At 50.2% G+C, this 26,989-nt stretch overlaps 8 protein-coding genes across 8 annotated transcripts; 4 read left to right on the top strand and 4 right to left on the bottom strand.

Annotated features, from left to right (window-relative positions):
• Nucleotides 1–598: 598 nt before the first annotated feature.
• PSV08DRAFT_168017 (uncharacterized protein) lies at nt 599–1,612 on the top strand (the record flags this gene model as incomplete). The annotated part of the gene is made up of 1 exon (XM_014220017.1): nt 599–1,612. One exon carries the CDS (start codon nt 599–601, stop codon nt 1,610–1,612), a length of 1,014 nt encoding a protein of 337 aa, XP_014075492.1.
• Nucleotides 1,613–2,269: 657 nt separating this feature from the next.
• Nucleotides 2,270–3,003, bottom strand: PSV08DRAFT_168155 (Isochorismatase-like protein; the record flags this gene model as incomplete). The annotated part of the gene is made up of 3 exons (XM_014220016.1): nt 2,270–2,566; nt 2,656–2,838; nt 2,908–3,003. 3 exons carry the CDS (start codon nt 3,001–3,003, stop codon nt 2,270–2,272), a joined length of 576 nt encoding a protein of 191 aa, XP_014075491.1.
• A 758-nt stretch (nt 3,004–3,761) lies between these two features.
• PSV08DRAFT_376887 (uncharacterized protein) lies at nt 3,762–3,989 on the bottom strand (the record flags this gene model as incomplete). Its single annotated transcript, XM_014220015.2, has 1 exon — nt 3,762–3,989. The coding sequence occupies one exon, from the start codon at nt 3,984–3,986 to the stop codon at nt 3,762–3,764; it is 225 nt and encodes a 74-aa protein (XP_014075490.1).
• A 4,292-nt stretch (nt 3,990–8,281) lies between these two features.
• Nucleotides 8,282–9,254, top strand: PSV08DRAFT_4444 (glycoside hydrolase). The gene is made up of 3 exons (XM_014220014.2): nt 8,282–8,601; nt 8,654–8,893; nt 8,950–9,254. The coding sequence occupies exons 1-3, from the start codon at nt 8,312–8,314 to the stop codon at nt 9,113–9,115; spliced, it is 696 nt and encodes a 231-aa protein (XP_014075489.1). The 5' UTR covers nt 8,282–8,311; the 3' UTR covers nt 9,116–9,254.
• Nucleotides 9,255–9,390: 136 nt separating this feature from the next.
• On the bottom strand, nt 9,391–11,456 carry PSV08DRAFT_398405 (D-arabinono-1,4-lactone oxidase-domain-containing protein). Its single transcript, XM_014220013.2, has one exon. It carries the CDS (start codon nt 11,418–11,420, stop codon nt 9,618–9,620), a length of 1,803 nt encoding a protein of 600 aa, XP_014075488.2. The 5' UTR covers nt 11,421–11,456; the 3' UTR covers nt 9,391–9,617.
• Nucleotides 11,457–13,278: 1,822 nt separating this feature from the next.
• PSV08DRAFT_168040 (glycoside hydrolase) lies at nt 13,279–17,488 on the top strand (the record flags this gene model as incomplete). Its single annotated transcript, XM_014220012.1, has 4 exons — nt 13,279–13,461; nt 13,514–15,111; nt 15,256–15,902; nt 16,062–17,488. Coding segments are annotated over 4 exons (3,855 nt in total), but the record flags the coding sequence as incomplete, so codon positions are not given.
• Nucleotides 17,489–17,869: 381 nt separating this feature from the next.
• PSV08DRAFT_398404 (NRDE-2, necessary for RNA interference-domain-containing protein) lies at nt 17,870–20,962 on the bottom strand (the record flags this gene model as incomplete). Its single annotated transcript, XM_014220011.1, has 1 exon — nt 17,870–20,962. One exon carries the CDS (start codon nt 20,960–20,962, stop codon nt 17,870–17,872), a length of 3,093 nt encoding a protein of 1,030 aa, XP_014075486.1.
• A 485-nt stretch (nt 20,963–21,447) lies between these two features.
• PSV08DRAFT_214645 (uncharacterized protein) lies at nt 21,448–26,893 on the top strand (the record flags this gene model as incomplete). The annotated part of the gene is made up of 3 exons (XM_014220010.2): nt 21,448–21,824; nt 21,890–26,255; nt 26,307–26,893. 3 exons carry the CDS (start codon nt 21,448–21,450, stop codon nt 26,862–26,864), a joined length of 5,301 nt encoding a protein of 1,766 aa, XP_014075485.1. The 3' UTR covers nt 26,865–26,893.
• Between the last annotated feature and the right edge of the window lie 96 nt (nt 26,894–26,989).

Raw genomic sequence — 26,989 nt, 5'->3', positions numbered from 1 at the left:
CGTGACCCTGCATTGTGATTGGGACAAACGGAGGACGTCGTGTTAGATAATGCATTAATGACCAATGAATTGTTGGAGTCACTGTTCAGCTGCGGCGTTGGCCCTTGTTACGCAGGGTGTGAATACATGGCAACAATGGGAGGATGATGCAAACAAGTGTGTCTGAAAATACACTTCCAAATGCTATCTAGAGCTAAATAAGTTTCCAGGGCAATTGATTAGGCTTGTGGTATTTCCGGTTTGTCCTGTTCGTATCGATGTGATGGCGTCATGTTCGTATAACTGATAGGGTGTTTTCTTGCAACACGGCATCTGCTTAAGATAATGACCTGACAAGGTACTCACGACGCAAGGATGTCAATCACGGAAATTCTTCTATAAGTCATAGAGCTTCATTCATGATCCATGTCTATAAAAGAGACAATATTGGTAACACCGCAAACCTTACGCCCCTGATCATTCACAATCACTCCGTTTACACATGCCATTCATGTTTGGTTTGGATTCACGAACATGTCGAACCACTCCAATGCGAGAAGCATTATCTGTCTCTACTTCCAGTTCCTTGTTCAACCATAAACCGTGCATGAACTCGTAAATGGAGAGATTTATCAACACCCAACTTCACCCGGTCGATGCGTGCAGCATCTGCACTGAACCCTTCAGCACGACTCACCAACCCGTTGCGCTTCCATGCCAACATATATTCGGCCACAACTGCATCAAGAAGTGGCTCACCGGCGGTCGAGGCAACACAAATGCTTGTCCAACATGTCGCCATATCTTAGTCCCCAAGCCCAACCTCCGCGGCTCCTTCAACGTAAACTCCATCTGGCAAGAACTCTGCCACCAAACCAACGAGCGCCTCCAAGTCTTCATGCAGAGACTCTGGTCCGGCCTCCAAACCCTGTGGAAAAGCCACCCCAAAGGCTCCTTCTCCGTAACCTCCATCCTCAACCAAGCCATCATCCCCGCCCTCACACACACCATCCGCACCACACGCCCCTCCCCAGGCCCAACCCCAGACCCCATCCTCGACTGCTACAACCTCACCTCCGCATCTTGGGACTCCCTAGGAAGACCCGACATCGCCACCGGCCTCGCCATCCCCCTCGTGCGCCTCGCCCGGCTCACCGCCAACGCAGGCGCCGTCCTCCCCAAATACCTAACCACAAGCTCGCGTACAAACCGCCTTATCTGGCGCGCAAACGCCTGTCTCCCCCTCACTTGCGACCACATCTCCTGGGACTTCATCATGCAAGCCGCCGCCCCCGCGTCAGTGCGCTACTTTGACCTGCTGCACCTCTACACCGTGCTGATCAGCCAGGGCATTGCGCATTTCCCTGCCCCGCACCCGTTTCCAACAAAAAGACACGAGGTTGTGAATTTAGTGGTCGAGCGGTGCTGTAGTAAGATTGGGGGTGGGGGATGTGCGTGGAAGGGGCGGCCGAGTGGGGAGTTCAAGGATGTGCTGGTGGGTGTTTATGAGGAGTTGAGGAGATGGCAGGGGGAGAAGGGGAGGATGAGTTTGAGGGGGAGTTATGAGGAGGAGGGGGTTGTGAGGGGGGTTTGGGCGCTTGCTGGGTGGAATAAGGAGAGGGCGAGATCGTGATTGAGGGCTTGGGGATGGGGGGGTGTATGTGTGGCTTGGTCCTGGGTTTGGGGGGTTTGTAACGGGAGGGGGCTGTACGAGATGTCTTGTATCACCATACAGGGGAAGTTTTTGTAGTCTTTTAATGCTGAACTAACAGGGGCTCTGGTACTTTTGCGTACTGGACTGGGCGATGGATATGTATGCCTTCCCTTGAGGGGTATGCGGTTAGGATCCCCGGCGGCGAGCAGCTATGTTTAAAAGGTCATAACGTGTCTCTATGACCTGGGGACTATCTGACGTACATGTTCCTGCAGTGAGGCTGTCTTGAGCAAATCCCTAGATGAATGTACACTCTTTTCCAACGTTTTTGTCGATTACATATTTGCACAGATAGGGAATCATGAATGCATCCGCAGTCTCACTCAACCTGCATCCATCTCAGGATCCATTTGAAATCTCATGTTCCTAGGGGAGGCATGGACAAAGCTTAGCTTTATGGAGGATTGAAGTGGCTGATCGTAGAAAAGAGTGATATCGTTTCAATCCTCTCAATGACCCGGCAACTCTCCAGAATCGTCGCTTCGGAAACATCTATTTCACACTGACTTCAACCAAACCCACCGTATCAACAAAAAAAAACCCTCTTTGCCATCCCTCTCCCCCTCTTGCCTCACTCTAAACCACATCCCCGACTTTAACAACCGTCGCAAACACATCCGCCAACTCCGCTAGCGCCACCCTCTTCACCTCCTCCCCGCTCACCCCGGGGATGTCGCGATCCCCAATCGCCTCCTCCGCAAGCAAGACTTCGTACCCCTTCTGGAACCCCTCGCGCGCAGTCGTCGACACGCACATGTGCGCCATGTAGCCCGTCAAAACAAGCTTCTTGATACCCATGCTCTGCAGCGTTTCGTGTAGAGTGGTCTGCTCGAAGGCGCCCGGGAATTGTTTCCAGATAGTTGGTTCGGTGTCCTTGGGTGGGAGCGGGTTAGTTCTTCTGTGGCGATGTGCAAGATGGAGTGGGGGTGATGGGGGTGGGGGAAGGGGGAAGGTGTATTTACTTGTGCTTTTAGTTCCTGGAATTCATCGGCGAGATGGGTACCAGGTGTGAATACTGGGGCGCCGTCGTCTTCCTTGTGCAGGATGTGGATTATTTTTCCGCCGGCCTTGCGGTATTTGGTGAGGAGGCCGGCAATGGCTTTTCCGCTTGCTTCAGCGTTTGTTACTTTGAGTTTGCCGGAGGCCTTGTTGGTGTTACATAGGTTTGCGGTTCTGCTTCACTGCGGGGTAGGGAAAGTGGGATGGGGATGTACGTATTCATTTTGCGCGTCAATGATGAGGAGCGCAGAATCGCTGGTGGATGCAGTGGACGGTGGGATTCCGACAATGTCACGGAAACTTGGTGCCATATTGACTCTGCGTCTTGTTTATTCGTCTCATGTTGTGAATAATGATGGCAGTGAACTCAGCAATGTCCTATATAGAGTCTGGATATAGACAGGCTACCCTTGGGTTTAAAGTGTTATATAATTGTTTAAGAGGCGTTCTATAGTCATTCAAGTAGTTGCTGCCGAGACATATTAGATACCGTTGTACGCCGGCGGAATGATTGACAAAAGGCATCCCGCAGTGGGGTGCCTGCATGACGCGATAATAACCCTCCGGCCCAATGGGACTTGCTCATCCCGCGTCGCTCTCTGTAACGTTGGGATCCCTGGTGTAAGTCTTGTTTGCGTGATCCGTACATTGGACCTAGTATTCCAAGAATGAAAAAAAAATCCGTCTTCATAGAATGAGTGCGGCACTGGGATAGATCGTTCATTTCTCCCATAGGGACTATTTGTAAATGTGCGTGGCGCAGCCATACAGGTGGCATGGATCTTCATAACAGGGCGCACAAATTGAAACGAATGTCCATCGAAAAATAGCCATGTTGCTAGATAATTGTTGCTTCTGTTCTAGTGATGCAATATCGCAATAATATTTCGATTAAAGATATCTCCAAGACAAATTGGGTAGTAGACTACATACAACACAGCCCCCATCCTCTCCATGATCACAAACTGCGCGCGGTATCCCCTAAGTTAAAATCCAGAACTCTGCTACCATATTTTACTATCAACATCAGCTGGAAACTCATTCTTACAGTAAAAACCAGCAGCTTACATCAAAGGTACGTCCTACCCCCCGGCGCCTGCTCCCTAATCTCCTTCAACAACCTCCCATGCTCCTCAATAGCCTTGCGACTCGTCTTCTGCGCCTCTCCCTGACGCAGCGCATACGAGTACCAAGTTTTGAAGCAGTCTTTTTGTTGTGCGCTCGGATAGCGTACGCCCTTTGCACGATGGGCTTGCAGGACTGCGTTTTCAAGAGTGCGGGTTGCGGCGGGCATGGCTACGGTTTGTATTGGGGATGCTGGAGTTTGCACAATAGATTCAATGTCTTGAAGATTTTATCGACGAGAAGAAGAAGACGGCAAGAAGTTTGAGACAGAAAGAATCTCAATGCAAGATGGTGGGAAGTAGATGGCGCTGTGAAAGTATTTGATCACGTGACTGTTATGGCTTTCTGACTCTGAGAACCTGGCAACTCTTCTTGTCACAGAACAGAGATGCGTTGCGCGACGGCGGTATTTAAGGTAAAGGACAGGAATAGAAAAATCTGGGGAAAGCAAGCTGACCGAATCACCGTTTTAATCTTTTTTGCACTTTTCGGCTCTCCGCGATCGTCTCCGCATTCTCGTACAACGCCAGTTGTGCGCATCCGCACGGGAAAGGGGGGTTCAACCATTCCCATCACATCTCAACCCCAGCAGCAAATAGTGCCCGGGGGATTTAGGATCGGGCGAGAAAGTCAAAGTCCGACGCGGACCATTTCTATCCTTTTTGTCCGAAATACGCATCAAAACACCCAAAGAAGCAAAAAAACTAGTTCCGTATACTTTCCCAAAGCTGAAAAATCCCGAGTCTCTGGTAGGTTTCGCAAGGTATACTCGAAGTGGAAGTGTTTTGCTTTTGTCTTAACGGGCTGTCAGCAAGAGTGTGTGGTTTGATCGGGAAAGAACGGGATGGTTTGCGTTTTGATAAGATGCACGCAGCGCGGTGAACGTGTAGATCAGGGTCGCTTATCTTGGGGGAAGATGGTGAGTTTGGCACCGGTGGGATGGATCAAAACGCGGGGTAAGGACTAAGTTCGCCGAAGATCACTGCACTGGCATCGGCGGTGTGATTAGAAGTGCAGCACCGACACGTGGACTGCGGATGCGCATCTTCGATGTTGATGCGATGGATGGGCTGTTGCTATCTGACAAAAACGTGGTGTCATTAGAATCTAGCAAAGAGAAACAGGGGGGGTAGGAAAAAGGTACGTACCGTTGATTTGGCAACCTAACAGGATGAGTTGGGTCAGCGTGTCTCGAACCAGACTAACAGACGCAGTGCCCCCCTCGTACCTGAGCATGGAAGCAAGACCGTTTTCTGTGTTCCCTCCCTCCGCAAAAAAGAAATCTGGGCATCCATCAGCAACATTTATGAGTAGCGTGACCAACCCTCTTGTTGGCCCCCCAATCATGGCTAAATCCAAATGTCGCCACCCAACCGCCCATCCTGATCATTCGGACACCGATGCCTGCAAAGACCCCGAGGGCCTTTTTGTCATCAACAACTCCGAGGAGGAACTATTAACCCCAGGGAATGGATGAAACGATAAGTGTACTACGACGATAATCGAGATTTGAGCTAGATAAGGTATGTTGGTGTATTTGTTCTCTTTTATATGAAAGTATATTGGGCCAATGTAGATGTAAGGCTGGTGTCCCGTCTAATCCGTGCTTCGGTCACGTGCTGCTGATGGTTTGTGGTGCTTCGTTTCGAGAACGACACGCCATGAGAGATTTTTCGTGATATGAAGTGTTGAGTAATGTGTCGTTTAACTTGTATGGAACCTGGAATCATGATAGTTGCAAAGACATTGGAATCAATGTTGTCTGTCGCATTCGTTGTGATCTCTGTGGCATCTTGTCTCAACAGAGTTCAGTGTTCGTTGTTGAGTACGCTTGAAGACGGTCCGACTTAACATCATGCCTATGTTTTAGTTGTTGCAAAGCATATCGATCCTACCTGCCTTGTTGAGTAGACCGAGCGACACAATATCGTAAATCACTTTAAAACACGACCTGATATCAGCTTCATGTTCCAGTATCTAGTGTCCTTGGGCATGTGCGTGATAATCTCTCAGATTTGCTCGGAGTTGAGGATGAACCCATGAGGGACATCGAGACCCTATCTGATAGTGTTTCAGTCAATCAAGTCACAAGGCTATATGGTCAATTACAGTTTCCTTTCTAGTAAGATGACAAGACGGCAGAAGTCTGATGGCGAGTGCTTTTCCAATTATCCCCACTGTATATCCGAGGTGAAGGACAAGACGTCGTGTGGTTCCATCGCCATCGCCATTCAATCAGGACCGAATCGCAATAAAGCAGCGCCCAACAAGAAAAAGGCGACAATCCTTGTGAGAATAATCACGCAAGTAGCTGACAACCTACACTACAAACTGAAAAAGGGGGTTTCCAATCAGAAATACATGCTCAAGATGATTCGATCTTGATGGGCGTCAAACCAATCAACTTTCCATGCGAGATCGCGATGAGGGCGATGAAGGATCTCTAAAAGACATGCTTCATCGTCCAAACCCACACTTGAGTCGCAGGAAACTGCAGGCGAACAAAAATAACATATGGACTTCCGATCGAGCCAAAAAAACCAAGCCATAGAACTTGCGCTGCCTCATCTGGCAAAAGTGAACACGCCACTAACCCCAGGTCAAGCCGGCTAAACAGAAGAAAGTACAAAAGTAAGAGTTAAAAGTCGGTTATAGCCATGGCGGCCAGCTTTGCTAGGCATAAACCACATTGAAGTCATTGAATCTAGTCCAAGATGCGGGATATTGTCTTGTATACCGCTATTTTGCCGCTTGTTGAGGTTGGGTTCCCACACAGCCGCAACAAAAAAACGTGGGACTGAGATGTATATGTTTCTTTGCCACATACACCAAAAAAGGTGGAAAGTGGGCGCAAAGGGAAAATTTTTTGATCAAGGAAAACCGGAGTTTGGTACCCGGGAAAGAGATAGTAAGAGGAAGAAGAGAGAAAATCAATACTCAATCATGCCCTTGTCCAATAAGACTGTTTTTATCAAAACCTGGTCCCTGTTTTCTATGCACGTAGCGTTTACCTTTTTTGTCTTTTGGCGGGTTTGAATTTCTTTATCGTTTTTTTCAACTTTTTTCCTATATGGTAATGCATGAGTTTACCATGTCTCCACAACCCGCTCCAATTTGCTCCGTGGGTGTTTTGTTTTGTTTTTGCTCCTTTATCTTCCTTTTTCTCCTGAAACTTTAAATCTTTTGTCGTTGCCGAGTTTCCGGACAAAAAAAGAGATGGGTAACACGGGACCCGCTTTGTTCGTTTACTATCATTTCCCAAAACAGTTTTCGTAATGCAATTTTAAAAGATAATGCATGTTGGTAACTTTTTGTCGAAGCAATAAAACTTGAAGTATTTGTCAGATGGAATTCATGAGACAATAGGAATCGTCCGGTGGTTCCAATAGTCTGTAAGGTGACCTGTTGTGGTTCGAATACTAGCACAGGCTAATTTCTAAGTTCGCCCACACACACGCCATGTTGATGTGTGTGGAGCCGCCCGATCTTGGCATGGAACCGGGGTGCAGTAGTCTGGATGACGTCCTATAGTTCTCCCAAGTATAGTGGCCTAGTGTCGACAGTGCTTCTGAACTTCCCAAACGAGTTGGATATCCGGATAACGTTTGTGGAGGGATTGAAGACAGTCCCCAAAACCATGTCATGTGCGACCTTTGCACAATTTCCGATGGCTATGGGATTTGTTTTCTTATCTGTCCAATTTGGGCATATTCCTTTTCTCCGCCGATTTTCGTGATTCGTTCCAGAACCTTTTCTCCGTTGGCTCACCCACATGTCGACCCACTTCTGCACTCCACGTCTTCCCTCCACCCAAGATATCCACCGCGCTTGGCGTGTCGTAGTGGAAGCGGTAGAAGTACCGGCTCCTATATATCTTGGCAGGACGTGTTCAGCCGGTGGTAAACTGAAAGATTGCCGAGATTTCCGCCTAGAGCCTTCTGTGTCCCGTCACGTGCGATACTACCCCTGATAGATTCATCGTGTATGCATGTTTAGCCCGATTGAAGTTGTTCTTGGGCCGTGAAAGGATATGGGGAGTGTGGGGTAGGGTGTCTGCACTTATTTCTGTGGCGTTCCTTTATATTAACGTCCTCGAAACCCGGTTCAAACAGCGCGTAAAACCCGGGTAGAGCGATGTTCTTTTAATTATGTTATGCAGATTTACGCAAGGGCTACGGATCTTTTTGATCACCCTGTCGTGGCCGTTGCTACCGAAACTGGATGCCGATCGGTGCATGTTCCTTGTGTCTTGACTTGGTCATTGTGGCCGCCGCTTAGGGCGAGCTTGTCGAAGTGAGAGGCTCTAAACCCACCACCAATGTGTGCACCATCACGAATAGAGACAGCACGCAAGATGAGACCTCATGACCCCCAGTGTCACTTCATCCTGCGATTCAGGCTCAACTATCACTCGGCGTAGAGATATAAGTTGATAGCTGCTCCCAATCAGTAGCATCACTGCATCCAACACAGATCAGCAACACTCAACACAAGATGGTTTCCTTCAAGTCTCTGCTTCTTGCCGCTGTGGCTACTACCAGCGTCCTCGCTGCTCCCTTCGACTTCCTTCGTGAGCGCGAAGATGGCAACGCGACTGCTCTTCTTGAGAAGCGTCAGTCTACTCCCAGCTCCGAGGGATACCACAACGGATACTTCTACTCGTGGTGGACTGATGGAGGTGGCTCTGCCCAGTACACCATGGGCGAGGGCAGCAGGTACTCTGTGACCTGGAGGAACACTGGCAACTTTGTTGGTGGCAAGGGGTGGAATCCTGGAAACGGCCGGTAGGTTGCGAAGACTGTTGGTGATGGGAATTTTACTAATGTGACTTCTTAGTGTCATCAACTATGGCGGAGCCTTCAACCCCCAGGGCAACGGATACCTCGCCGTGTACGGATGGACTCGCAACCCGCTTGTCGAGTACTACGTCATTGAATCCTATGGAACCTACAACCCCAGCAGTGGAGCCCAGATCAAGGGAAGCTTCCAGACTGACGGTGGTACTTACAACGTCGCCGTCTCCACTCGTTACAACCAGCCCTCCATTGACGGAACAAGGACCTTTCAGCAGTACTGGTAAGTCATTTTGGTTTTTGATTCGACAGAAGCGTAGATTTTAACTATTATGACAGGTCTGTCCGCACCCAGAAGCGTGTCGGTGGAAGCGTAAACATGCAGAACCACTTCAACGCTTGGTCCCGCTATGGCTTGAACCTTGGTCAACACTACTACCAGATCGTCGCCACTGAGGGTTACCAGTCTTCTGGAAGCTCTGACATCTACGTGCAGACCCAGTAGAGGAGTTGATGTTTGTGAAGCGAGCAACTACCAGACGAGATTAGGCAAGAACAGTGCCTCAGATAGTTGTGAGCAGATTGGAGAAAGAGCCATGCGTTGGATTTTCTGTACCTAGAAGCATGTCAATTCACGCGCTATAAAACCTTACGTTTCTGAAGTTCTTCTTTGTTTTGCAGTGGCTGAGCATTGTGTTGTGGTCCAGCAATATCGGCTAAAATCTACGTGAGGTTCAAAACGAAAATCACGAAGTAGCTGACATGATGACCAAACGATAGCACTTGTCCCTAGTAGGTGTACCAATGTGTTGATTTCACCGGGGTGCCTTGATGCTCGTTTTGTGTGTAGCTGACTCATAAAGGCTTACATTACAGACCTCATAGTCTCGTAGCTATCGAATGCTGGTGTGAGTTCGACGTAGCTAACGCGCGTATACTGACTGATCGAACGGTTTTCTCTTCTCATCTACCAACAAGCAACCGCATACTACTCTTGCTCGGCAACTTTACATTTTGTTGAAAACGTTTGTTCCAGTCATGTATTGCTCCGTGTCCTCTCTCATCCTGCCCTCGGTCTCCATATCATAACTGTCCTCGGTGACAATCAACTCATCAGTCAGTCCTTCCAACAATACACTATTCTGCGCCTCAGCCTCGGCCATGAGGTCGAAGCTTTCTCCAGACTCACTGTCGGCCTTTTCAAAAACGTCAAGACCACCATCGAACCAACGTGCCTGCTCACCAATCCAGTCAACACCACCTGTACGGCGACTTCGGCGTAAGACTTCCTTCTCTTCGAGAGGAAGCAAAGGAAGATCAACCTTGGGCGGCAGAATAGTGCGGCGGTGCCAAGCACCGAGGAACATGCCTTCAGGATCAACTTCGTTGCGGACACGATTGTATTCATCAAGGTCGTTACCATAAGCTGACGAAAGATAGGCGTAATCGACGGATTGAAAGTTCTTTGCCCAATGAGGTCGGCCATTGTATTCTTTCATCAAATGCTCGAATGCTTCGTAATAGCGTTCTCTGCAAGGGGGATCCTGGCCATAGGGACGATACAGCGTGGCATTGAGATACAGGGAAGGCGTGTGCGAATAAGAGGTATCAAGGTACGGACGCGGCTCTCGGTCGACAGTGTTTGCAATACGGACTTCAATAGGCGAATGAACGTATAGACCTTTGGTGCTGAATGGGAGGCCAGAGGATTTCTCATCGCCGTGGAGCCAGTTTGTGATGCGAGTCAAGGCCTCGGGACCTTTCTCGAGAGGAATGCTCCATTCGTTGACGAACTGAGAGTAGAGACAGTTCATGAGAAGTTCGGTACGTTGTTCGCCTACAGCAGAGATGACGGCCCCATCTTTGAAACCGTATTGCATGCCAAAGACGAACCATTCCACCCAGGGCAGAAAACGTGGAACGTACTGCGATATCCAGAGTAAGATGTGGTAGGTATGATAGCCAACACTACCGCCATACCAGTTGTATTCGGGTGCTCGGTGCGCTTTTTTGGTCTTGTCTGCACGCCATACAACCGCGCGCTTCATATACGGTAGCCACCATACTCTAACGAATTCGTTAGAAGTCCATAACCCGTTGTTCCAGTCTGCCAGGACGTCTTCAATAGGTCGAATGGTCTGCACCCATTCAATATTGTTCGCCTCAACCATTTGGAATTCAATCTCGACAATTATACCCAACGCACCCAAGGATACCAATGCAGCTCGGAAGAGGTCGGGAGATTGTTGAGGAGAACAACGAACAGCTTGCCCATTGGCCAGTACTATGCGCAAACTCTGAACGCGGTCTGAGAGTAGTCCATGACTATATGAGCTACCATGCGTTGCTGTGCCAATGGCTCCAGCTAGAGATTGAACGTCGATAGAGCCCAAGTTTGGCATGGTCAAACCGTAAGATTTTGCCTGGAGATTCAAGCTGTGCATGCGTATTCCAGCCTGAACTGTCATTGTTTTGCGCTCCTTGTCGACCTTCAAGATCTGGTTGAAGTCATCAAGATTGATCATCCATGATGAAGTGCATGTTAGGTCTGAAGGCGAATGTCCACATCCTACGGTGACAACCCGTCTCCGCATGCGACGTGCAAGATTGACGACTTTCTGAACCTCCTCGAGACTCTGGGGACGGATATAGAGCTCTGGTCGCGAGTGGAAGGTTCGGGCCCATGTGTGGTGAATGTGGGAGTGGGATGCACGGAAAGGGACGCCGGGATCGGTACGGTCGAGCTCTATGGAGAGACGTGGTGGCATCATGACGCCTGGTACACCGCCAGCAGGAGGCGAGTGCGCCATGTTGGTGGTGCTCAAGAATATAAACTCATGGGATACGATGGTGGCGTACAGTAGACAGAGTCGAGATCGAAAGATTAGTAGATGACGTTAGCGCGACCCCGCCATGCAGGAACATGCCAAGACATGGCCAGATGGTGCGATGCGTGCGCTATATGCCCTAATCCTGGGTTCTGAGGATGATGGCGCAGAAGAACTTCAGCACGCAATACAAGAGGCCGATTCCTACAAATCCAGCTCGCCCAAAGCTGAAATCCCAGATGGCGACTTGTTGATCGGCTTTTGCAGCGGCTCTGGTTGAGAATTTGCATCTCGCGAGAGCAACCCACTATGTCGCATGGCAAACATTCCCGAGAGCATATTTATACAAGGAATATTGTATGTCGCTCGTACAATATGTTTGATGTCAGATACAGCGAACTATGGACGATTGTCCTGCCGATGGCCGATCCGTCACGTGAGGAGCTTTCAGAGTTTTAGCGCGTTTGTAGCGCGTCACCAACAGCGGGGCCGCCGCAGTGCCAGCCCAACCTCACCCTTCGGTCTCGATTTCGACGTCGTCCTTTTGTCCGACCTTGAGCATCTATGTTGGGATCCGACATCAAGGAGACTATGGTTTTGACTCGGCAGCTTACATCAGCACTCAATTTGCGTGACTTTGATAATGCGAAACAAGCGTGCAATCTTCGAACGAGGAACGTGTTCCTCTACGGTATGATTGCTCTCAAGTGGATCGAGTTTGTTGCTGAGGAAAGAACTGTTTGTTTCCTGTACTCGCAAACATGATATTACACCTACTGCTGTTTCATAAAAGCATCAATAGCATACAATCAGACCAAACTCGAAGCTTCAAATGCCTCAATACTCAATATATCACTGCCTTATATATCAACATAACTGCAGATGGGCATGCTGAGAATAGCTGATTTTGTTTCATACCTTTTTTGCTATTGTTATTCGAAAGCGATAGCACTCCCAACTAACAGTTCCTTCATCCACTTCCAGGGTTACCAGAATACTGTATAACGCCACATAGTACGTCAAGCATCAGCCTATTCGAAGTTACCGAGAAGTGGTCGCTGCTTTTAGTCAATTTCACAGGTGCAATCTCTCAGAGTGAAAGAGGGCACACTTGCCTTATCTACTCTTGCGCAATACCAGCAAACGTCAGACATACCAATCAATCCCCTTCACTGATCTCAATGGCAACGCGCGTAATCCAAAAAACTCAATCCATCCACCAATTATTGTATGCATGAACGTGGAAAACCGTTCACTCGCACAGCAAGTTTGGAACAAATCTCCCAAAAGCTGCGCCACCTAGACAAGGAGGGTAGGCATGACATGACTATCCGCTCAAGTACATTCACTCTCACCTAGTCGCGCCTTCCTGACGCCCAACTCTCACTTTCACTCGCTAGCGGCTTTTAGCCCACTTTCATACCAATATATCTACCCCTCCCACCCTTTCTCTCAACACACTGGTCAACTTCTTTTCTTGGCCTCGATTGAACTTTCTTCTTCTTCTGACTTCAACCCACGCAGCGGTCATCCCAATGCGTCTGTTCATCATTGCGCTGTTTGCGCTGCTAGTGACTTGCCTCGCTGGCAGCACTCACTCCATTGGCGACGTCCTACCCGCCATCGAGATCACCGAGGGTTACTTTCAAGGTCACTCAATTATCGGCCGTGATGCTCCCAAGTGCAGTGCATCAAAGCCCTGTATCGACGGTGTCTGCTGCAACAGTGACGGTATTTATCTTCTACCAAGACTTTGTGTATCGAAGAATACTGACGAAGCTTAGGTTACTGTGATCCTCATACTGCAAAGCGCCGTATCGCATATTATGCAACATCTAACATCCGCCGACGCTCCTGCGAGCAGATCTGGCCTGTTCGCTTGAACACCACTGGTTTCACGCACATTGTCCTCGGTTTCGCTGTTTTCGACCCAAAAAATTTCACGGTTGGTATGCAGCACCCTGATGATGGAGAAGTTTACAAACAGTTTCTCCGTCTACCGGATAACGTTCGGAAAGGATTGGTCAGTGCCTACTTAAAGCCCTCTTAAGGTGCGATAACTGACATAATCACAGGCGATCGGCGGCTGGGAAATGTCCAACGAGGGACCGACACGCACTGCCTGGTCTGACATGTCGAGTACCAAATCCAACCGCAAGGCTTTCATCGATTCGCTCAAACAATTTCTCAACACTTGGAAATTCACTGGTATTGAGATCCATTGGGAGTGGCCTGGTGCGTCGAATCGCGGTGGTAAACCAGCCGATGCTCAAAACCAAGTCGACTTGATTCACGAGCTGCGTGAATATCTGGGAAAGGATTTCATCATTTCTGTTGTTCTTCCGGCTCAAAGCGTGTACCTCGAGAATATGGCCCCGTTGAAGATGCAAAGTGTTGTCGATTGGTTCACCGTCTTGACTTACGACCTTCATGGGTCTTGGGATGCCTTCATCAACGGTTTAGGACCCAAGATCAAGCCACACACTGATCTTGCCGAGATAGATTCCGCTCTGAACCTGCTCTCCTCCGCCAGTCTCGACCCTGCCAAAATCAACATGGGCCTCGCGAATTACGGACGTGGCTTTACGGTTGCCAACCAGACCTGCAAGTACTATGGCTGTGAGTTCACCGGCCCAAGCAAAGCTGGTAGCTGTACCAGGGAAGATGGTCTTCTCAGTGCTTGTGAGATTTCAAGGATCATACGTGAGAAGAACTTGACCCCTCAGGTCATCTACGGTGGTGCCGGTGTCAAGGAGATCTCCTGGGACGATCAGTGGATTGGATATGACGACCACGATACACTCGCGATGAAGCTGACACTGGCAAACAAGCGCTGTCTTGGGGGTACCTCTCTTTGGGCCATTGAGCACGATTACTGCGATGGTGGTGGTGTCGGCGGGCCACAAGCACCACAGAGTTCAGTTCAACCTGGTCTGCCGCCTTCCACCCTGTCTCCTGCTCCTCCCTCTGCTCCATCATCTGTACAGCCGGGCTTGCCGTCTTCTAATGCACCAGGTTCATCCACTCAACTTGCTCCACCTAGCATTCAGTCATCTCTTCAGCCTGACCTGCCGTCTTCTGCACCGTCTCCTGTTCAGCCTGGGCTACCGTCTTCTGTTCAGCCCGGCCACTCGTCCTCTCCTGTACCAGGTTCATCCTCTAAGTCTTTTCTGGCACCCTCTGCTTCATCTTTCATTCAGACGGGCCTCCCTTCCTCTGCTTCGCCTGGCTTCCCATCTTCTGTCCAACCCGGTTTATCATCTTCTGCTTCGTCTGGTACTCCGTCTCCCGTTCAGCCTGGCATCCCGTCTTCCGCTCCACCTGGTTCATCAGCTTCACCTGGCCTTCCGTCGTCTGCTCCAACAGCATCTGCAAATCCTGCCCCGTCTTCAATACCATCATCGAGTGCCTCCACCCAGGGTACAATTGCGCCCCAACCATCTAACAGCTCGATTGGTCAGAATTCTCCTTCTGTTGTGCCCTCTGGGTCTGAACACCCTTCATCGCGAGGATCTCCCACCCCATCTTCCGCTATTTGGAGCAGCCAACCAGTATCTGGATCCACATTGAGCCATTCTGATGTCTCTTCGTCAGTGCAGATACCAGTGCCAACATCTCTGTCGCCATCGCCATCGCCAGCTCCAGCTCCATCTTCAGCTCCAGCCCCATTACCGTTGCCATTACCATCTCTATCGGCATCCCCATCGCCATCCCGGGGTCAGCCTCCGTCCCAGCCTGGATCACACTCAACTACATCGACGGGATCTCGAACTACCACACGGGAAAGCTCCAGTATGTTTTCTTCTGGACCTTGGAGTATTATCACTTCAGTGGCCAGCATATCGGCCCCAATTTCTTCGCGTTCTGGCTCATCTGCTGCTGGGTCTTCTCCTATTTGGTCGGGTAGCTCTGCTGGGTCTTCCATCTCAACCATCACCCCTGTCGTTTCCTCCACCACGGCCATCGTTCCTCCCGGTTCCTCTGATTCTGGCTCTTCTGTTGTTTGGTCAGGTAGCTCTACAAGAACTTCTGCCACGGCAATCGTTCCCGTCGTTCCCACCCTTCCAAGTGGACCTACTTCTTCAACAACGCCCATCACTCAAGTCGGATCATCTTCAGTTGCGGGTAGTTCGCGGGCGGGTTTCCCAAGTGGTTCGAGCCATGCTTCATCCTGGATCCCGCCTCCTTTTGGCAGTTCGGCAGCACAGTCGCCTCCCCACAGCGGCTCGAGCCTGGTCATCTCCTCTTCGCCTCCAGGAAGCTCACCAATGCAGTCTTCCGGTGGCAAGACAGCCACTCGTCCTCCGACTTCCGCTCAGGGTAGCAATACCCCGACTGGTATCATTGTCCCATCCAAAGCCAGTACTGCTCCGCCAGTTGTTATCGTCAGTTCCACTTCCAGTCCTGCAAAGCCGTCGCCTACTGCTACAGGATGTCCCAATGAGTGCCGGAACTTGGATTGGTGTAGCATCTTTTGCGTAGGCTGGGTTTTCCCGAGGCCCATCGATGTGCAGCCACCTCATGAATGTCTACTCCCTGCGAACATCAACTGGTGTCGGGCTTGGTGGTGGGGTTTCCCTGGAAACATTGAGCACCATGACGGCGATCCGGATTCGCACTCAGACAGTGATCCAGACTGTAAGCCAAACAACTGCGTTGCGGAATGTGCGGTATGGCGTACTGTCACATTTTTCATGTTCAAGCGGCCCGTCTGCCCATGTGTCCCCAAGAAGTGCGACAAGGATGGTGAGAGCGACAGTCCCAGCGACAGTGACCGCGACGACCCCAAAGTGAAGCCTAAGCCCACATCTCGTCCAAAGGAGAAAAACCCAAGGTGCAAGCTCTTCGGTTGTGGTTGTGGCTGGATGGGCCTTTCTTTCGGACCCGGATGCCCTGGACTGGAGATCGAAATCACTTCTCCGTGCGGTCTTTTCGGCTGTAACCCTTGCGTTTTCTTCGGGTGCCCTGGCACACAACCATCAGGCATTATCGGTTACGATGGGTACTGTCCAGGAGGAGGATGCGAGCCTTGTCCCCCAGAAATCTGCAGTCGCCCTGGCTGCACAATCTCTGGTGGCTGTGGACCCAAGCCTGGACCAGCACCGACCAAGCCACCGAATCGTCCTGACCCGGATGACTGCGATGACAGCAAGAGGACAGTCATCACTGAACGCTTCGTATGGTGCACTGAGGGATTCAATGTTTCTGCCCTTCCATCAAGTCTTCGAGGAACTTCCTCGACCATGGTTTCTTCGCTCTGCTTGCCAATGATCGATGCCACAGTGACTATGTGCGGTGGTGCAATGCCTGGGTTCGACACGACAACGACACAGACAGGTACCAAAACGGTCAGTTCAAATGGTCCTGCCTGCATTCGAGCTCCATTGTCTTTGGATGACGACGAGGGTGACAACAGCCCGAACGATCCATTTCACACGTCCAAAACCTTCGCTAGCAACACGACTAGCATGATTCCATCCAAGACTTCGTTTACACCGCCCAAAGCAACCAAGATCTCGCTCGCGCCACCTAGCCCTAGTCATGGCCCCATGGACAAGTTCGGACACTGGAAGGTGAAAATCAATCAGTACATGTTCAACGACTACTCCGAGGTCAACTGGAAGCTTTATGACCCCAACGGCAACCACGCTGGTGAGCACAACGTCCACGGCAAAGGCATGAAGGAGATGAAGGACTATATTCAGTCTGTTAATCGTCCATTTGAGCACATGATGCCTTTCGGTGTTGACATGACCGTCTCGAACCCTCACGACGTCAACAAGTGTGTTGTTAACCTCTCCATCAAGAAGGAAATGCCAGGCTGCAAAAGCCTCCGTGGCGAGGCATGCAGGCCATACATGACAACGGAGACTTTCACTGAAGACCAATTTTTCATGGTCTCAGTGTGTGATTTCGAATGTGGATGGCTGAATCTCAAGTCACTTCTGGAGCCGTCGGATTTGTGGTGCCAGGACTTGAACGATGCAGACTGGGAACCGATGGCCAATGGGTGGAAGAGGGTCTTCGAGTGTGGTTGGAAGGGGTTCTGATGATGGGAACATGAAGGGATGGATTTTTTTTAAATTCTTTGTATTTACTGCTCCAAAGGGTACACAGCCTCGACACAGCGGCCTTGTGGAGTTAATCTAGAAAGGCACGATGCTGATGCGCTAGATGAATAATAAATTGATTCCACTACCAATACCTTCTCTTGCACGTTCAGTCACCCTTTCCTAAACTATCCTCATACTTATGTACTTCATCTCTGGCCTCACCTCTCTTCCCCTTGTCACTTTGCGTGAAACCACCTTTCCGCATATCTCGCGTGATGTCGCTATGATTACGCCAGTACAATACGATAAAAAAATATTTTCGAAAAAAAAAAATCGACAAATGCAACATGATTACATACATACATACAAACATCATACTCAAACCGTCCACCCCTTCTCCCTCGCAACCTCCCATGCCGCATCATCATCCACCTCAACAAAAACCCTCATCTCCTTCTCCACCAAAACCCTACAAACCCTCCACTTCTCCTCATCCCCAAAAACATCTTCCGCCTCCCCAAAAGCAAGCATAGCAACCTCCTTGCACCAAGGCAAGTTGCGTAAACCCGCATAAAACGTATCTGCAACCCTCTGTCTCGCGTCTTCTACTCTAATCTCTGCTTTGCTCTTCTTGCCATCTCTCCGTGGTTTCTTATTTTGCAGCTGTCTCGATTCTTGCAAACGGCGTAGCTGTGCGAGTTCAAACTGGATGTAAGCCTTCCACAGTGCAGGACAATGCTTGCCGCTAGATTCGACGGCGCGTTTATACAGCGCGCGGATAGAATGTTCCGTCGAGCCCGCGAGCTCTCCCCTTCGCATCTCGTAGTGAATTGCAAATGCCCAGCCAGCTATACTGCGTTCTTCGGTGCGCTGGAGTGCGGTATGCTGCATTACGCCGCGGACACGGTCGTCGATTGAGAAGCGGGATTCGTTTGCGGCGTAGAGGGCGAGCAGGAGGGTGTTGTCTGGGAAGCGAGAGAGGAGGGGCTCCAGGGTTGAGCGGGTGAGGGCGGGTTTGACGATGGGGGCGTGCGTGGTGTGGAAGGTGAGGAGGCGAGATATGAATTGCGCGTGGAGTTCGGCGGAGGAGGAGTAAGTGGTGGCATGGGAAGTGAACCAGATTGAGAGGTGGGAGTGGAGGTTTAGGGCGCGAGGGGCGTCGTAAGAGCTTGTGAGGTAGAGGAGGAGGGCGGAGAGGGAGGTACTGAGGATTGCGGTAGCGTGGTCTTGGGCGAGTAGGGCTTGTTCGCTGATCTCTGCGAGTCTTGTACGAAGACTATCTACGAGAGTCTCGTCGGGTTGCGATTGTGCAGTTTCGGCGGGAGGGTTGCCGTGCGGCGAGACAAGTCGCCATAGTGCAGTGTTTCTTTCTCCCCTCCGAAGAGCGTCCCAGACCCAGCTGTCCAGAAGTTCCAATAATTGAGGAGTTGGATTTTCTGATTTGGCTGGTTGCATAGCAAGCACTGTGCGGAATACTTGATCGGCTTTGTCCGAGTTTCCAAGCCGAGATTCAACCAATCCATAAGCATTGTATAGACGCAAGCTTGATGGCCGAGCCTTGAGCAGTCGCTTTGCTGTTTTGAAAGCCTCATTAGGGTAGTTTCGAAGCTCAAACGCAAGAAGATACTCCCCAAAGACATCTTCACTCGATGGGTCTGAGGCTACAAGTTTGAGCAGTTGTCTGATAAAATCAGTACCCAGTCCGATGCTACTTGTAGAGAAACTTTGGTCAAACAACAGCTCAGTTGTCATCTGAAAACTTTTCGACGGGCAATTCGAGAAGTGATTGAGCGATTGTACAAAGTTAGAAGATTCATCTTCGTTGAGGGGAGACGATGACCAGTGGCGTTGCAGAAAAGGATCAGACCACCAGCTCTGCTGGTGCGCGCCCGACTTTGGTATAGGAGGTAGTCCGCAAAAGCACAGGAAGGCCTCTACAAGTAGTCCTGACGGTACATGTTCGGGAACAAGCTTCAGGTATGGTGCTACGTCATCGAAGAGAATGGTATGGAAAGCATCATCCTCTGCTATGTCGTCAGACGTGCGGCCTGGTAACACGAGTTGTCTTGTGGCTTCCGTTTCGCGTTTTTTAAAATCTTCAAAAAACGAGTCTGACGAGTCCTTCTCCAACAAGGGGGCAAACTCAAGCGATGCAGGCTCGCCTGATGGACTGTATTGCTTCCACCCTTTTGATTGTGGCTCGCCAATGCGTGCTACCTCGCTATCCCAGAACATCTCAAATGCGTCAATGGTCGCATCCTCTGCGGGCCGTAAAATACGGAATTCAATTAAAGCTTGCCAAATTGCTACTGAAAGCTCCTGGTATCCGGCTTCATATGTCATGGATGTAAGGCGCAGTATTATGTGCAGCAGGCCCGTAGGTGAAATGTTTTGTGTGCTTGCACTGAGAGTTTCGATGCATTTGAAGAAGATAGCTCGGCAGTCCTCGTACTTGAAAGTTGTGAATCGCGACTGTACAAAGTCGAGATACATCATCCACAGTTCGACGCTTTCTGGATGTTTTACAAGAACGTCCTTCCATTTACTGGCGAGCTTGGCGCCTTCCCATGCTCTCTCAGCTTCTTTCAACAGCCCTTTGTAAAGTTGTAGCTGGCCCTCGGGGTGTTTACCGATCTTCTTGAGGGCTTCTCCGTATATATCGATGCGTATATCAGCAAGATGGGCTTTGTCAGAAACTGTCAGCTCAGCAGATGGCCGCTCAAGCTTCAGCATGGCTTCCTGGTGAGCGATCAGCGCCAGCCACCCTGAGACATCTTCAGGATGCTCTTTGGTGCTCCGTGCGAGTCTCGAGTTGGTGCGAGTGGCTTCAGCATCAAACGTAACATCAACATCAGACTCATATTGCGCATCTGGGTCAGCTGGCTCGGCAGATTTTGGCTCTTCTATTCCTCGATAGTCGAATTCTGGTGTTCCTTCGTCGTCATCTTCATCAGTATCACTGTCGTGACGCTTCCTTTTGCCGGTTGCAGACAAGAGCACGTAGTCTTTGTTGAGATCTGAGGCGTCGCCTCCGGCTTTTACTAGACGTAGCGCACGTTCACCTGACCGCTTTGTAGATTTGTCTGTGAGTAGGCGCTGTTGACGTCGGCGCGTGGCAGGCGAAACATATATTTTCTTGTCTGTAGACAATTCTCGGTCAATCTTCTGCTGCAATGGAAGGCCCAAGACGAATCCATGACCATATCGACGGTAAGGTGGAATTTCATAACGGTTCAAGGTACCATATCGTAACACGTCCTCGTCTCCTCGCCGGTCGCTGAAATAGGGCTTGTTTGCAGACGCGTCTGTTTCCCGGATCTGTGGACTTGGTGATTTCGAAGTTCTTCTATGTTGATCTTTTTGTTTTGATGTACGGTCAGATTGGCTGTGTGGTTGGGGTTCCTTGGATAGTTCCTGAGCAGGCTTGGGCTTTGGCCGGAAGCTCGCGAAACTCGAGGTGTTCGCACTCATTGTAAGTGGCAAGCATCCGACGAAATTCTTGAATACTGAGAGACAATATAAGCTAATGTCATGGTGCTCTTGTTTGTAGCCACGATGAAGGGTGCGAGAGACGCAGCATGAGTCGAGTGATAGTGCAAACACAAGGGAGCTGCTACTACTTCAACGCCAAATTCATTTCGGTTTTCCTGGAAGAAGCTGTGTGGATGCTGTGAACACCTAACAGCTAGGACGGAGGGCTGTGTGCAATGAAGGGCAGGCAGCACGTGTCTCGGGAGTCCGATGGCGCATGTGGCTGAAGCGGCCCGCCGTAAAAACCCACTAGCGTGAAATCTTGCAAATGGTCCGTCTCGAAATTTTGAATGCGCATCACCATCCTCAAGCTTTCCCACCCAACCCGCCACGACAACTTCCACGCTGTTTCGCAGCCTCTTATGGCTTCCGGGATTTCCAAAAACGAACCTTGATATCTTGTGCGACACGAAAAATTCCCGGAAATGGCGACAGCGCTTCAGAAACAGCTCGCGACTATCGCGGCCTCGAGCACCCACCAGCTCGACCTGCGCGCCCAGAAGGCGGCACATGGCAAATCTCTACTATTTGAACCCAAGATCGCCGCATCACAGTCATTCGAAAATGTCTATTTAATATGCTACGAGGGCTACCGGGAGCTGTGCGCGCTGGATTCGAGGTTTTTGCGCTTCTCCAAGAATCTCTTCAGCGAGCAGAGCAAAGCCGAAGACCGCACCCAGATGACCAAGGATGAGAATGCTAAGCTCAATATTGTACTTGAGGCTTTCATCACGCTGGTTGGGCCCCGATTGCTGCTCAAGCCAGCAGAGAAGGCGCTGGAGTGGCTTGTAAGGCGATTCCGGTACGTTGAACAGCACTATTTCGCCTGCACAAGTTCGTGCTGTTGGCATGGCTAATGGCAAACAGAATCCATGAATACAACACCGAATGCCTCGTCTTCACCTACTTGCCTTACCACAACACACCCCAATTCCTAGCCCTGCTATCTATCTTGCCCCCGCAGCCATCGCACGCCATCCGCTTCCTCTTTCCTTATATCCAGGCCCCCACCAATGTACCCCAGCGAACCATTGCCTACACAGCCATCAATACACCTCAATTCTTCAAGGCCTACCATGCATATGTTGCCAAAGTAGTGGAGGTAGGCCACCAGGCTGCTCACATGCTGTCCTTCTGGTCTGGAATCACTGTCGAGGCAATCTACGGCATATTGAGCAACTCAAACTCCGGCAAAAAGCATCTCCAAGACCAGAATACCGAGAAGCTGGTTTTAGATCTACTTCCAGTTCTTAATAGTTGCATGCATGCCAAGCATGGAGCCGACACTGTATTAGCCTGCTACGCCATCGTCATCATGCTGGTGAACCAGGCAAAGGTTGGAGACAAGGTTTTGGATGGCCTGATGGAGGCTGTGATTGCAGCTCATGACGAAACATCACTCCAATCCTGCGTAGGTTGCTTAGCAATCATCGCAAACGAGCGCTCCAAAGCACAGCTTCCGACCAAGGTTGCAAAAAAGCTCCTCAGGGTTCCGCAACTTGTGCAAAGGCTCAAGAGTGTATCCGAGCAGTGTCAAGCCGAGCGGCTTGTACTGGGATGCGCGCTTGGTGCACTCAACGTCGGCTCGGAGGAAAACCATGCCATCTTCCATGAGCTTATCACATCGGGTCTGATCAGCAAATCCCGCATTCAAATCGTACTATCAGCGGTAGTCCAGCTTCTGCGCGACAGTGTGCCAGGCTCTGAAATGCATGGAGAGTTACTTCAGGTTGTTACCAAACTAGTCGAATCGAAGGACCTGTCATCCATGCTACAGGATGCGGCAAAGCAGAACAATGTCGATTTGGAATCCCTCGGGCTCACCATTACGCAAACATTCGAGATTGAGAATATTCAAGAAATAGATTCTGACGAAGAGATGGTTGACGTTGATGAGGCAACTAAGAAGCCCGTTGTAGATGTGCCTGAGATCACAACTACCAGCTTCCTTAATGCAGGATCAGAAAAGGAATTCGCCGAAGTTGCTCATGCTTTTGAGCAGGCAGTATTGACCAAACAGGCTAAACCATTCCTTGCCTCCGATGCACTGCACCAGGGGGTTGCACTTCAGCAAACGCGCTATCTATCCTTCCTTGCCCGTGTCTGGACCAGTAACCGCCCAGTTGCCATTCGTATCGCCGCTCTACGTGCTACGGCATCGTCATTCGAGAAATCAGAGGTTGCTCATACCCTGCAAAACCTTTTGCCATACTTTGTGCATGCGCTCGCCGATCCCTCCCCCCTCATTCGGCGGTCTGCTGCCGCTTGCATCACCCTTTTGTCGCAAAAGGCCTCTGCGAGATCAAAAGCTCAGTCGTGGGGCAAGTCCGACGTGTACGGCCAAACTTCTAAGAACATCTCCGAGCTGAAGCCTGAAGACGTATACATCTTTATTGTCTCAATGCTCCAGCAGATGCTTGAGGAGTGCGTAATGGATGCGCATTTCATCATTCCTGCGCTCCGAAGTGTTCTCGAGGGAACGCAGTCGCAGAACCAACCTAAACAAGCTTTCAAGATGCAAACGCGAACGGCCATACTCGGCTTCTTCGCAAGTCACGCCGGCTGTACGCCCTTGCTAAAAGTCCGGTTGTGTTTGCTGCCAATGTTCAACATTCGTGGAAAGGTCTCAGACACGGTCCGCACGAACTACATCCTTCCATTGTTGAACGAATGGTCTGCTCTTCCAATTGATGCCGTAATAAACCAGTGCAGCAGCGAAGCCATCTCTCTTGATGATGCTGAGTGCTCGCACCTCGCTGCAATCACACCGAGGGAGGCAAAGAGTGCCCAGTTGTTACAAGATATCATCTCTGGAACACTTAACAAAGAGCGAGAAGTGTTGGTAATAGCTGCTTTCGGTCGAATTCAGGCGTCATGGTCTGCTTTCCGGTCTGAATCTCGACACTCCCTTGCCCAATGCATGCTGGGCTTGGCTTTGAGCGATAGCGACGGGTCTTTCGACAAGCTTTGCAGAGAACAATCCATAGAGATCCTACGCAACGTTAATCTCGATTCTGAAATTCTTGTTACTTTCTTGGACAGCGTTCCGTCGCCCACCGCGATGCCCGGAGGACCACCAGCAGCGAAGCGGAGACGGACTAGCCGAAGCGAAATGGCCCGAGTCGAACTCTCTTCTCAAAATGACGTTCAAGGTCTTCTTCGAAGACTCACATTGGTACTCGAATTGGTCGAAGGATCTAATCCAGGACAACATCCAGAGCTTTTCAAGAGCCTTTTCGGTATCTTTGCTGAAATGCAACCGCTTAAGCAACAGTCGGAATCCGAATTGGTATACCTGCAGAGTATCATCCTTGGGTCGTTAAGTCCAATTGTTAGGACACTGAAGGAGATGCCAGACACTGTCGACTATCAGTCAGCAGTGCGCGCAGACCTTTTGATTGATTGCATCCGACACTCCTCCAGCCCGCAAGTACAGAATAGCGCTCTGCTTTTGATTTCAAACCTTGCTTCTTGGGTTCCTGACCTTATTCTGCACAACCTTATGCCTATCTTCACTTTCATCGGATCCACTCTGCTTCGACAGCACGATGACTACTCAGCCCAGGTTGTTGATAAGACAATCTCACGCGTCGTACCGCAATTGGCTGCTTCGCTTCGCTCAAAGCATAGGGACTTCATTGCTGGAGTTTCAGACTTGCTGCTCAGTTTTACTGCGGCGTTCGAACACATTCCCTTGCACAGAAGGATGAAGCTGTTTGCACAGTTGGCTCGCACACTGGGCCCCGAAGACTCTCTCCCGGCTATCGTTGCTCTGCTTGCCGACCGGTACCATAGCAAGGAGCAACGAAGGTTCTGCGCAGACTTGTTGCTTTACTTTGATCCTATCAACACCCTGGTCACCTTCAAGGGCTACCTTGATCTACTCACCGATGCCACCGGACCGAAACCACAGGTCGCGGAGACACTCTTTGGACTAAAGGAGAAGGCAAAGGAGAACAAGTTTGATTCGGGAATCCAAAGCATGCTTACATGCTTAACCGATCTGGCCCTGGATGACAAGGTAAAAGCACACGTCACTAGAGCGTACCGAAAGAAGGACGACCCAGAAAGGCCACGAAGGATCTTTGCAGACATTATCGAAACCACCGTCCAGCTTTCCAAGAAACTGGCGTCAAACTCAAAGACGTATGCAGCATGCAGTCGTGTTCTCGCCAGTTGCTTGGATCTTTTGCCAACGACCGATCTCATCAAGTCTGCTGAGTTGATCCTCTCCAGCACAGACTCTCATGTGCAGGTCGCTGCAGTCAAATCAGTCGAGCTTCGAGCGGGCACTGCTAAGCAAAATGACCGCAAGTCTGTGGAAGCACTCATCTCCTTCTTGCCTAGCGTTCAAACGCTTCTGCAACAGACATCTGAGATGGATGCGAAGATGGTCTCGGTCAGTTGCATCGACCGGATCATCGAGCGCTTCGGCAAGAAGGATGTATCTGCTGTATCATCAGTGGCTCAAACCATTGCCGGTCCTGAATCGCTATCGAGCAGCGACGACAGAATTCGCATCTTGTCTTTGATCTGTCTGACTTCTGTCATCGACGTTCTTGAAGACGAAGCCATCTCGCTACTACCTACAATCGTTCCCGTTGCGTTTGAGTACCTGTCAAATGCGATTGACGAAGAGAAGGCTGGCCTTCACAATGCTGTGTTCACCCTGCTTGCGAACATTGTCGACCGTCTGGGATACATGTTCTCGCGGGAGTACTTGGATACTGCTTTGCGGTTGTCTCAACGTTCTGCTGCTGCCGACCTGGAGGATGCTTGCGATGAAACCCGCGCTAGCTTCTACCAGAGTGTATCGGAGCATCTCAGTGGACAAGAAGTCTTTTCTTCTATCAAGGCGACATGGCCAAATGCTGCCTCTCAAGGTTTCGACGCCTTGTTCGAACAACTCCAACTTTTGCAGTCCACAATCAATGCTCAGACTAAGGCCAAACTCGTCAAGGCGAGCTCGCCGTTATTCAGCTTGTTCCTACAAACATTCCGCATGCGGGACACTCTCCAATCGGAGGCTGAAGAAGAGATTGATGAGGAGGAAACTGAGCAACTCGAAGCCACGCTGATTGAATCGGTCATTGCGATGGTTCTCAAGCTCAGCGATGCCACATTCCGACCTTTCTTCGTGCAGCTTGTAGATCAAGAAGGCCCACTGCCAGCCAAGCCTCAACGCGCCATCACCTTCTACAAGTTCCTTGCAGCTTTCTTCGACAAATTCAAGGTATGCATCTACCCAAACCTTCATCATCTACAATCACTAACACCTTCCCAGTCCCTCGTAACAAGCTACTCAAGCTACATAATTGAGCCTGCCGCCAAAATTCTCACCCACCTCGCCAAAAACGACACGGAAGTCTCCACTCGCACTGCCATCCTTTCCGCGCTCCAAAAGTCCTTCCAGCACGACCAAGACGGCTTCTGGCAAGCTCCTTCTCACTTCGGTACCATCATGCCTCCTCTCCTTTCCCTCCTCTCCCTTCCCTCAGCTTCATCATCTACACCGGAAAACAACACCAACAACGTCATCCCCACCATCACCGATCTCGCCGCTGCCTCGTCATCTAGCATGGACAACCACCGTGAGATGAACAGTATCCTGCTCAAGAACATGCGAAGCGAGGATCGAAACACGCGCTTGGCGACTGTGCTTTGCGAACAGAGTCTTACGCGGAGGTTGGGCGAGGAGTGGTTGGGCTTGTTGCCCGAGATGCTGCCATTCATTAGTGAACTTATGGAGGATGATGATGAGATTGTTGAGCGCGAGTGTCAGCGATGGAAGAACGGGATGGAGGAGATCCTTGGTGAGAGTTTGGAGGGTATGCTGCAGTAGTGTTTGAAGTGTACTTGTTTTTTTTTAAAAAAAAAAGAAAGAAAGAAGGGAATGAACAAGTTTACGCGTTTTGTTTGACTAAATTTGGTTCTCTGTTAAAATATCCTTGACAAATAGGCATAGTA

The sequence above is a fragment of the Bipolaris maydis genome (assembly GCF_028858645.1).
Source record: "Bipolaris maydis strain C4 unplaced genomic scaffold PSV08scaffold_1, whole genome shotgun sequence".
NCBI classification, from domain to species: domain Eukaryota; kingdom Fungi; phylum Ascomycota; class Dothideomycetes; order Pleosporales; family Pleosporaceae; genus Bipolaris; species Bipolaris maydis.
The sequence above is the reverse complement of the archived record's forward strand: the minus strand, read 5'-3'. Positions and strand labels throughout refer to the sequence as shown.